At 44.2% G+C, this 12360-nt stretch overlaps 1 protein-coding gene and 1 pseudogene across 1 annotated transcript in view; one reads left to right on the top strand and one right to left on the bottom strand.

The window, feature by feature from the left end:
* Positions 1 to 11897, bottom strand: part of LOC134979994 (embryonic protein UVS.2-like) — a 48974-nt gene extending 37077 nt beyond the window's left edge. The window contains exons 1-4 of the mRNA XM_063946592.1: positions 11882 to 11897; positions 10765 to 10824; positions 10220 to 10354; positions 10009 to 10126 (exon numbers count right to left, since the gene is read on the bottom strand). Of these exons, the coding sequence (XP_063802662.1) occupies positions 10009 to 10126; positions 10220 to 10354; positions 10765 to 10824; positions 11882 to 11897 (329 nt within the window). The remainder of the gene's footprint in view (positions 1 to 10008; positions 10127 to 10219; positions 10355 to 10764; positions 10825 to 11881) is intronic.
* On the top strand, positions 2870 to 2989 carry LOC134981753 (5S ribosomal RNA; annotated as a pseudogene).
* Positions 11898 to 12360: the final 463 nt, after the last annotated feature.

Here is a 12360-nt window from a genome sequence, read left to right as displayed (position 1 = left end):
AGCAGTACGCTAATGTTATTATATACACTTACACTCTTAGTATATAACCACTATCTTTATAATCTTCATGAAAGCTATCATCATAACAGTATGTTATTATATACAACAACATATTTACAGCATATTCTCTCCTTTAATCTTGTGTCGCATTGCTAACCAACCCATCAGTCATCCTTAATATTATCCTTCCATTATATAGTTTACTCTTATATGATTATTGCTAATTCATTATTATATACTTAACCTATTATATTTTACTCAGAACTCCATTTTTTTTAATTAATTTATTTACCACAAATGTGGTTCAATAACTGCAACATGGCCAAATATAATCCACATAAGCAACTGAGTAGCTCCAAAAATCATTGATTGGTCCTAAAGCTGTCAATCAAAATGGGTCTTCCAATTGTAAAGGATACAGCCTCATATATAGTAATAGGCTTAGTACCTATCAATCATTACCAGGCAACCAAATGAGGACCAGTATCTCTGTTATAAGGCTAACCTACTCTTCGGACTGCATGACGCCCTGTGATCAAGCTTCTGTTGCGAAATGTAAGGTCAGGCACTACCCAGATGGTCACGTGGTGTGCACACGTGACCAGAACAGCCGGCAAAGGCCAAGCCCGCTATTGGAGTTAAGGCTGTAACACACGCGCCGGCTCCCGCTTCCCGGCAAAATCCCAGACGGCTTTTTCACACTGCCATGCTGCTGAGACACATTCAGAGCAATGTGTCCTTTCACATGGCATGGCCCCTGCACTGCTGCCAGGATGCAGCTGGCATTATCCACTGGAAGGTCCGGCTGCCGGGCCGGGGCCATGCCGTCTTTGTAGGCAGAGAACCGTGTGTGTGAAGAGGAGCTTTCACACACAATGTTTTTTTTTAGCCACCGCCGCTGCTGCTGCGCATGTGCACAGCATTACACACGGCTCAAAGCCACCCTCATGGATGTCAAAAAGCCGGACAAAGTTTGTCCGGCTTTTTGCCATCCGGGGAAAACCAGAGCGTGCGTAATAGCCCTTCCCCTGCAGCTACGTTGCCACACTACCGGAGCCCAACCGCGGGCAGGAGCGGCAGCATCAACACAGCTAGTAGCTCCCTGTTATCTCCAACACCACCGGAGCTCCTCTCTGGTCTACAGAATAATTTACCAGCTACACAAAGGGACAACACGGTTATGGGTGTCACATGCATTATTGTGCTAAGTAATTCTAAAAATAACCAGCATTTCTTTTCAGCAGCACTTTACCCTAATTAAGGAGCAAATTATTAGTCCTCTTATAAATCCATCCTTCCGCGACAAAACGGTGCTAAACAGAAACTGTGTGGACATTTTTTGACACAGCTTCATCCTTATGCTCTCTATATATATTTAATTGCGATGTGGACATCTGAGCCAGTATAGATACTATAAGGAGATCCAGGCATGCCTTTCTGCATGGTGCTTATTTTTGCGAGGTTGTTAGAATCTGATGCATATTGTGTCATACATTGTTATCTAGCGTATGAATAATGCCTATGTATGTTATTATGTCCTCCACCTCTGTGATCCACACTGCAGAAATACTTTAAGATCCAACTTTGGGGGTCATTCCGAATTGATCGCATGTAGCAACATTTTGCTGCTCGTGCGATCAACTAGACGCCGCCTATGGGGGAGTGTATTTTAGCATAGCAGGGCTGCGATCGCTTGTGCAGCCCTGCTATGCTAAAAAAGTTTCCTGAAAATCAAGACCAGGGTCAGATTTACTTATCCTGTGCGATGAATCCAGCGATGATGGTCCTGGTATTGACGTCAGTCATCCACCCTCCAAACGCCTGGACACACCTACGTTCGCCTTACCACGCCTGAAAATGGTGAGTTCACACCCCGGAACACCTCCCGCCTGTCAGTCTTCTTGCGATCACTGCTGCGATCACTTTTTCAGCAGGTGGCACCGCTGCCGCCGGGCAACAACATGGGTGCGCAATGCGTCCACTGCGCATGTGCATTTCTAACCCGTTCACACCGCAGCGATGAACCGCTGCATGCAAACGGGTCGGAATGACCCCCTTTGTTGGTTATCTTGTGGATAGACTAAATAAGGAGACCTATACAGGTTTTTTGTCATACACCAATACCAATACATGTTATTCCCATGTTTATTGCTAGTGTGACACACATGATAGAAGTCCTTTAATATTTGAATAATAGGATATTCTTGTGTTGGTCACCATACAAACAGGCAACTTTATCTTCCGATGAAAAAGATTTAATTTGTTGGACATTTTGTGGTGGTTGGCAACTTTATCTCTTTCGGGTCTGGATAGACAGAATAAGGAGACTCATATATGTTTTCTTGTTGTCCAGAATTGGATGCATATTGTGTCATATACTGTACTTTTTGCCTGGCATATGGTGAATGATTGCCAATATATGTTATTTTCATGTTTATTGCTTGTGTGACACATATTACAGAGTCCTCTAATATTTTTGTGCTGGTTGCCATGTAAATAGGCAACTTTATCTCTCTCTAATTTTCACTTCACTTTCATTCTCTTGGTTTGGTAAGAAACGAGACATAAGTGAGGTATGAGAGGAGCAAAAATAACAAATTGGCTTTTCACAGATACTCTAATGCAATTTACTGCCTACTGGCAATAATAGCGGACTGACCGTACTTTTTTGTGGGTATTTAAGATTATTTTTTTGTACGAATTTTCGTATCATGGTATCCATTGTGATATATTCCTCCACATACAAAATAACATTTTTTTTCAGTATTTGAATATGTGGTCCATATAAGTAACATTTACTGCGAGTACTCATTACCCCCTGTGCTCATTCAGCTATCAAAAATAAAATTACAATAAAGGCAGCCATAAAATTTGCAGACATACCCTCCTGGAGATGCCCAATATCATCTGAACTTGGAAGCCAAGCAGTGGAGGGCCAGGTCAGTACTTGGATGGGAGACCACCTTGGAACACCCTGGTACTGCAACTAATTACCGCCTGTTGACTTGTCACTATTAAGAGCACTATTTGGTATCTCAGTTTTGACCTATGATTCAACTGTCTGCAATAATCTTTCCCTTTGGGATCTATGCAGTAAAAATGATGGTCATACATTTTACAGCATAAGGACATTATCATAGTTATATTGTGACTATTATTTGACCACAGGTATACCCATTAGAGATGAGCGCCTGAAATTTTTCGGGTTTTGTGTTTTGGTTTTGGGTTCGGTTCCGCGGCCGTGTTTTGGGTTCGAACGCGTTTTGGCAAAACCTCACCGAATTTTTTTTGTCGGATTCGGGTGTGTTTTGGATTCGGGTGTTTTTTTCAAAAAACACTAAAAAACAGCTTAAATCATAGAATTTGGGGGTCATTTTGATCCCAAAGTATTATTAACCTCAAAAACCATAATTTACACTCATTTTCAGTCTATTCTGAATACCTCACACCTCACAATATTATTTTTAGTCCTAAAATTTGCACCGAGGTCGCTGTGTGAGTAAGATAAGCGACCCTAGTGGCCGACACAAACACCGGGCCCATCTAGGAGTGGCACTGCAGTGTCACGCAGGATGTCCCTTCCAAAAAACCCTCCCCAAACAGCACATGACGCAAAGAAAAAAAGAGGCGCAATGAGGTAGCTGTGTGAGTAAGATTAGCGACCCTAGTGGCCGACACAAACACCGGGCCCATCTAGGAGTGGCACTGCAGTGTCACGCAGGATGGCCCTTCCAAAAAACCCTCCCCAAACAGCACATGACGCAAAGAAAAAAAGAGGCGCAATGAGGTAGCTGTGTGAGTAAGATTAGCGACCCTAGTGGCCGACACAAACACCGGGCCCATCTAGGAGTGGCACTGCAGTGTCACGCAGGATGTCCCTTCCAAAAAACCCTCCCCAAACAGCACATGACGCAAAGAAAAAAAGAGGCGCAATGAGGTAGCTGACTGTGTGAGTAAGATTAGCGACCCTAGTGGCCGACACAAACACCGGGCCCATCTAGGAGTGGCACTGCAGTGTCACGCAGGATGTCCCTTCCAAAAAACCCTCCCCAATCAGCACATGATGCAAAGAAAAAGAAAAGAAAAAAGAGGTGCAAGATGGAATTGTCCTTGGGCCCTCCCACCCACCCTTATGTTGTATAAACAAAACAGGACATGCACACTTTAACCAACCCATCATTTCAGTGACAGGGTCTGCCACACGACTGTGACTGATATGACGGGTTGGTTTGGACCCCCCCCAAAAAAGAAGCAATTAATCTCTCCTTGCACAAACTGGCTCTACAGAGGCAAGATGTCCACCTCATCTTCACCCTCCGATATATCACCGTGTACATCCCCCTCCTCACAGATTATCAATTCGTCCCCACTGGAATCCACCATCTCAGCTCCCTGTGTACTTTGTGGAGGCAATTGCTGCTGGTCAATGTCTCCGCGGAGGAATTGATTATAATTCATTTTAATGAACATCATCTTCTCCACATTTTCTGGATGTAACCTCGTACGCCGATTGCTGACAAGGTGAGCGGCGGCACTAAACACTCTTTCGGAGTACACACTTGTGGGAGGGCAACTTAGGTAGAATAAAGCCAGTTTGTGCAAGGGCCTCCAAATTGCCTCTTTTTCCTGCCAGTATAAGTACGGACTGTGTGACGTGCCTACTTGGATGCGGTCACTCATATAATCCTCCACCATTCTATCAATGTTGAGAGAATCATATGCAGTGACAGTAGACGACATGTCCGTAATCGTTGTCAGGTCCTTCAGTCCGGACCAGATGTCAGCATCAGCAGTCGCTCCAGACTGCCCTGCATCACCGCCAGCGGGTGGGCTCGGAATTCTGAGCCTTTTCCTCGCACCCCCAGTTGCGGGAGAATGTGAAGGAGGAGATGTTGACAGGTCGCGTTCCGCTTGACTTGACAATTTTGTCACCAGCAGGTCTTTCAACCCCAGCAGACTTGTGTCTGCCGGAAAGAGAGATCCAAGGTAGGCTTTAAATCTAGGATCGAGCACGGTGGCCAAAATGTAGTGCTCTGATTTCAACAGATTGACCACCCGTGAATCCTTGTTAAGCGAATTAAGGGCTGCATCCACAAGTCCCACATGCCTAGCGGAATCGCTCCCTTTTAGCTCCTTCTTCAATGCCTCCAGCTTCTTCTGCAAAAGCCTGATGAGGGGAATGACCTGACTCAGGCTGGCAGTGTCTGAACTGACTTCACGTGTGGCAAGTTCAAAGGGCATCAGAACCTTGCACAACGTTGAAATCATTCTCCACTGCACTTGAGACAGGTGCATTCCACCTCCTATATCGTGCTCAATTGTATAGGCTTGAATGGCCTTTTGCTGCTCCTCCAACCTCTGAAGCATATAGAGGGTTGAATTCCACCTCGTTACCACTTCTTGCTTCAGATGATGGCAGGGCAGGTTCAGTAGTTTTTGGTGGTGCTCCAGTCTTCTGTACGTGGTGCCTGTACGCCGAAAGTGTCCCGCAATTTTTCTGGCCACCGACAGCATCTCTTGCACGCCCCTGTCGTTTTTTAAAAAATTCTGCACCACCAAATTCAAGGTATGTGCAAAACATGGGACGTGCTGGAATTTGCCCATATTTAATGCACACACAATATTGCTGGCGTTGTCCGATGCCACAAATCCACAGGAGAGTCCAATTGGGGTAAGCCATTCCGCGATGATCTTCCTCAGTTGCCGTAAGAGGTTTTCAGCTGTGTGCGTATTCTGGAAACCGGTGATACAAAGCGTAGCCTGCCTAGGAAAGAGTTGGCGTTTGCGAGATGCTGCTACTGGTGCCGCCGCTGCTGTTCTTGCGGCGGGAGTCCATACATCTACCCAGTGGGCTGTCACAGTCATATAGTCCTGACCCTGCCCTGCTCCACTTGTCCACATGTCCGTGGTTAAGTGGACATTGGGTACAGCTGCATTTTTTAGGACACTGGTGACTCTTTTTCTGAGGTCTGTGTACATTTTCGGTATCGCCTGCCTAGAGAAATGGAACCTAGATGGTATTTGGTACCGGGGACACAGTACCTCCAACAAGTCTCTAGTTGGCTCTGCAGTAATGATGGATACCGGAACCACGTTTCTCACCACCCAGGATGCCAAGGCCTCAGTTATCCGCTTTGCAGTAGGATCACTGCTGTGATATTTCATCTTCCTCGCAAAGGACTGTTGAACAGTCAATTGCTTACTGGAAGTAGTACAAGTGGGCTTACGACTTCCCCTCTGGGATGACCATCGACTCCCAGCGGCAACAACAGCAGCGCCAGCAGCAGTAGGCGTTACACGCAAGGATGCATCGGAGGAATCCCAGGCAGGAGAGGACTCGTCAGAATTGCCAGTGACATGGCCTGCAGGACTATTGGCATTCCTGGGGAAGGAGGAAATTGACACTGAGGGAGTTGGTGGGGTGGTTTGCGTGAGCTTGGTTACAAGAGGAAGGGATTTACTGGTCAGTGGACTGCTTCCGCTGTCACCCAAAGTTTTTGAACTTGTCACTGACTTATTATGAATGCGCTGCAGGTGACGTATAAGGGAGGATGTTCCGAGGTGGTTAACGTCCTTACCCCTACTTATTACAGCTTGACAAAGGGAACACACGGCTTGACACCTGTTGTCCGCATTTCTGGTGAAATACCTCCACACCGAAGAGCTGATTTTTTTGGTATTTTCACCTGGCATGTCAACGGCCATATTCCTCCCACGGACAACAGGTGTCTCCCCGGGTGCCTGACTTAAACAAACCACCTCACCATCAGAATCCTCCTGGTCAATTTCCTCCCCAGCGCCAGCAACACCCATATCCTCCTCATCCTGGTGTACTTCAACACTGACATCTTCAATCTGACTATCAGGAACTGGACTGCGGGTGCTCCTTCCAGCACTTGCAGGGGGCGTGCAAATGGTGGAAGGCGCATGCTCTTCACGTCCAGTGTTGGGAAGGTCAGGCATCGCAACCGACACAATTGGACTCTCCTTGTGGATTTGGGATTTCGAAGAATGCACAGTTCTTTGCTGTGCTGCTTTTGCCAGCTTGAGTCTTTTCATTTTTCTAGCGAGAGGCTGAGTGCTTCCATCCTCATGTGAAGCTGAACCACTAGCCATGAACATAGGCCAGGGCCTCAGCCGTTCCTTGCCACTCCGTGTGGTAAATGGCATATTGGCAAGTTTACGCTTCTCCTCCGACAATTTTATTTTAGGTTTTGGAGTCCTTTTTTTTCTGATATTTGGTGTTTTGGATTTGACATGCTCTGTACTATGACATTGGGCATCGGCCTTGGCAGACGACGTTGCTGGCATTTCATCGTCTCGGCCATGACTAGTGGCAGCAGCTTCAGCACGAGGTGGAAGTGGATCTTGATCTTTCCCTAATTTTGGAACCTCAACATTTTTGTTCTCCATATTTTAATAGGCACAACTAAAAGGCACCTCAGGTAAACAATGGAGATGGATACTAGTATACAATTATGGACTGCCTGCCGACTGCAGACACAGAGGTAGCCACAGCCGTGAACTACCGTACTGTACTGTGTCTGCAGCTAATATAGACTGGTTGATAAAGAGAAGATGTCTATGTAACTATGTATGTATAAAGAAGACTGAAAAAAATCCACGGTTAGGTGGTATACAATTATGGACGGACTGCCTGCCGAGTGCAGACACAGAGGTAGCCACAGCCGTGAACTACCGTACTGTACTGTGTCTGCAGCTAATATAGACTGGTTGATAAAGAGAAGATGTCTATGTAACTATGTATGTATAAAGAAGAATGAAAAAAAAACACGGTTAGGTGGTATACAATTATGGACGGACTGCCTGCCGAGTGCAGACACAGAGGTAGCCACAGCCGTGAACTACCGTACTGTACTGTGTCTGCAGCTAATATAGACTGGTTGATAAAGAGAAGATGTCTATGTAACTATGTATGTATAAAGAAGAATGAAAAAAATCCACGGTTAGGTGGTATTACAATTATGGACGGACTGCCTGCCGAGTGCAGAGACACAGAGGTAGCCACAGCCGTGAACTACCGTACTGTGTCTGCTGCGACTGGATGATAAATGATATAAAAAATATATATATATCACTACTGCAGCCGGACAGGTATATATTATATATTATATAATGACGGACCTGCTGGACACTGTCTGTCAGCAGAATGAGTTTTATTTTTATAGAATAAAAAAAAAAAAAACACACAAGTGAAGTCACACGACGAGTGTTTAACTTTTTCAGGCAATCACAATATAAGTATACTACTAACTATACTGGTGGTCAGTGTGGTCAGGTCACTGGTCAGTCACACTGGCAGTGGCACTCCTGCAGCAAAAGTGTGCACTGTTTAATTTTAATATAATATGTACTCCTGGCTCCTGCTATAACCTATAACTGGCACTGCAGTAGTGCTCCCCAGTCTCCCCCACAATTATAAGCTGTGTGAGCTGAGCAGTCAGACAGATATATAATATATATAGATGATGCAGCACACTGGCCTGAGCCTGAGCAGTGCACACAGATATGGTATGTGACTGACTGAGTCACTGTGTGTATCGCTTTTTTCAGGCAGAGAACGGATATATTAAATAAACTGCACTGTGTGTCTGGTGGTCACTCACTATATAATATATTATGTACTCCTGGCTCCTGCTATAACCTATAACTGGCACTGCAGTAGTGCTCCCCAGTCTCCCCCACAATTATAAGCTGTGTGAGCTGAGCAGTCAGACAGATATATATAATATTATATATAGATAATAGATGATGCAGCACACTGGCCTGAGCCTGAGCAGTGCACACAGATATGGTATGTGACTGACTGAGTCACTGTGTGTATCGCTTTTTTCAGGCAGAGAACGGATATATTAAATAAACTGCACTGTGTGTCTGGTGGTCACTCACTATATAATATATTATGTACTCCTGGCTCCTGCTATAACCTATAACTGGCACTGCAGTAGTGCTCCCCAGTCTCCCCCACAATTATAAGCTGTGTGAGCTGAGCAGTCAGACAGATATATATAATATTATATATAGATAATAGATGATGCAGCACACTGGCCTGAGCCTGAGCAGTGCACACAGATATGGTATGTGACTGAGTCACTGTGTGCTGTGTATCGCTTTTTTCAGGCAGAGAACGGATTATAAAGTAAACTGCACTGTCCTCACTAGTAAACTCTCTCCACTCAGTCTCTACACTTCTACAGTAACAGTACTCCTCCTAGTCAGCTCCAGTAAATCTCTCTCAGTCTCTTATAATCTAAATGGAGAGGACGCCAGCCACGTCCTCTCCCTATCAATCTCAATGCACGTGTGAAAATGGCGGCGACGCGCGGCTCCTTATATAGAATCCGAGTCTCGCGATAGAATCCGAGCCTCGCGAGAATCCGACAGCATCATGATGACGTTCGGGCGCGCTCGGGTTAACCGAGCAAGGCGGGAAGATCCGAGTCGCTCGGACCCGTGAAAAAAAACATGAAGTTCTGGCGGGTTCGGATTCAGAGAAACCGAACCCGCTCATCTCTAATACCCATTCCGGCTTACATGATAGCATAAATTGTGTATATATTTTTCTTTCTATATTTTCGCTTTGTTATTGATTAACACATATCGGCATCATTTGAACTCCTCAAAAATTATTTTTAATGAAATTTATTAAAGTATTTTTATTTTATCTGGTATCTCACCACAATAGTCTGTCTGTATTAGAGTGCCCCCCAACAAGAGTCTTCTACTTTCCACTCTCTATGCGTTTACATTGATACCTTCTGACTTAGGGGAGCACCACTGATGGTAACCTTATATACACAATACATAGGATAACAGAACCTTAAGTGTACGGTTCCCAAAATAAGAAGCAAATTCTTGAATATAAATCCGTTTTACAGATGACAACTACTATACATATACAATTAATTTTAACCTGTGCGGTTTCCATTACTGTTTTTTGTTAACCCTTAATTATCATCCCTTATGACATAGAGTAGAAGAACATACCCATGTGATGATATAATGTTGAGGAAACTCTTCTCTGTTGTCCGAGGTATAAACCTCACACACGTCAATGTTTCAATCTCCTGCATAGAAGTTTGGAACAGACTGACCTGACTGGCAGCTGTGCAGAAGTAAAATTACATATTTATTATAATACACTGAAATATAAATGTTCTTGAGAATAATAATATAACATAAGGAAGAGACTACTCACTATAAACAGAGGATAAGGTGTATGGCACAGGGACGGTCCCATCTGCAGATTTGGGCCACATGCATTTTATACAGGTGCTGGCACTGCGTTCAATCTTTATTAGCATGTCACCGCCCTCTACTGGCTCCGTAATATCTACAATAATCAGGAGAAGGAAGGGAAACAGTCATATGTTAGTGTTCTGTGAATAAGGGGCTGATGTATTGGTGAAAGAGTGAAGAAGTTGCCCATATCAACCAATCAGCTACTACCTCTCATTTTATAGAATGTACAGTACGTAATAATTGCTTCTTCAAAGCTGTTTGATTGCTCTTGTCAACTTATCCCCTCTTTCGCTAAGATCTAGGTCAGATTCTATTTTAAGTCTAAGTAGCAATTATGCTATTATTAAAAAATGATTGGCTATAAACTGTACATTAATTTACAGTGCAGGAATTATTTCACATAATCAACTGAAAATAACATTCCTTCAGGTTTAGGGTTGTGAACATAGCTCCTTTATATTATGCTTTACCATTTACAGTAGTAATATGTTCATACAGTACCTTTGTTTGCTCTTAGAATGCTGCTGAAGATATCATGAGGGACTTCTGCATATGAAACGTCTGTAAATACAATCACACATACAAAGTGATAGCAGGTATGTATCATTTATCAGCGTAGTCTGCTGGGTGTTATTGCTTAGTGGAAATAAATGATTCTGAAAGGATACCTAAAAATCCCTCCAGGAGGGGGCAGACAGGTCAGCTCAGAAAGGGTCAGAGCAGGGGTGTGTGGCATGGTACAGGGGTGTTCAGGGTCATGAAGATGCTGAGGAGGCTGTGCAGGAGACATGGCTGTGCTATGGTATCCTCATTGCCATGCCACCCTCTATACAATGCAGAGATGACCAGCATTATAAAGCAGGGGCGTGGCTATGATTATGCGATTCAGCAAGAATTGTGTCATTGTCCACCGAATCCACTTCACTCAGTTATTGGGTCGGCTGGACAGAGGGTTGAGGCTGGCTTCAGGAGACTTGCCCACTTTTCTAGGAGGCCGAGAGAGCCAAACAGTTTTCGGTAGCCTCTTGGCCATTCTGGGAGAGTGGGCAAATATGGTGCCTATCAAAAGGTTCATCTGCGTAAAAAAAAACTTCAATGTACAATATATCTGTTCTTTAATAAGTGTCATTTGTTTTGTAAGCCAGCATGTATATGGTTAATTACTAGTGATCTTAACATGGAAATTAGCTCTAGATTGTTCACTGCTGGTCTTATTGAGAGAACCTATTACAGGTTGAGTATCCCATATCCAAATATCCGAAATACGGAATATTCCGAAATACAGACTTTTTGGAGTGAGAGTGAGATAGTGAAACTTTTGTTTTTTGATGGCTCAATGTACACAAACCTTGTTTAATACACAAAGTTATTAAAAATATTGTATTAAATGACCTTCAGGCTGTGTGTATAAGGTGTATAAGAAACATAAATAAATTGTGTGAATGTACACACACTTTGTTTAATGCACAAAGTTATAAAAAATATTGGCTAAAATGACATTCAGGCTGTGTGTATAAGGTGTATATGAAACATAAATACACTTAGGTCCCATCTCCATGATATCTCTTTATGGTATGCAATTATTCCAAAATACGGAAAAATCCGACATCCAAAATACCTCTGGTCCCAAGCATTTTGGATAAGGGATACTCAACCTGTATATGATTCTCAGTACAAGTGTGGTTTTTGAACTCTGTGAATTGCAGTACACGTGGAGGTTTGCATAACTCTATTCTACCACTGTGCATGCACTAAGGGGGTCATTCCGACCCGTTCTTATGCTGAAGTTTGTCATAGCAGTGCGAATGGGTCGGAACTGTGCATGCGCGGCGGATGCATTGCAGGCGCATTGCGCAAGTGCGTCATTGCCTGCAGTGATGCCACCAGCGGAAAAAGTGATCGCAGCGGCGATCGCAAGAAGACTGACAGGCGGGAGTCGTTCCGAGGCATCAACTGACTGTTTTCCAGGCGTGGTGAGGTGAACATGGGCGTGTCCAGGCGTTTGGAGGGCAGATGTCTGATGTCAATTCAGGGACCTTCGTCGCTGGATTCGTCTCACAGGGTAAGTAAGTCTGACCCTGGTCTTGTTTTGCAGGA

Source organism: Pseudophryne corroboree, chromosome 12, assembly GCF_028390025.1.
Source record: "Pseudophryne corroboree isolate aPseCor3 chromosome 12, aPseCor3.hap2, whole genome shotgun sequence".
Lineage (NCBI taxonomy): Eukaryota > Metazoa > Chordata > Amphibia > Anura > Myobatrachidae > Pseudophryne > Pseudophryne corroboree.
The sequence above is the reverse complement of the archived record's forward strand: the minus strand, read 5'-3'. Positions and strand labels throughout refer to the sequence as shown.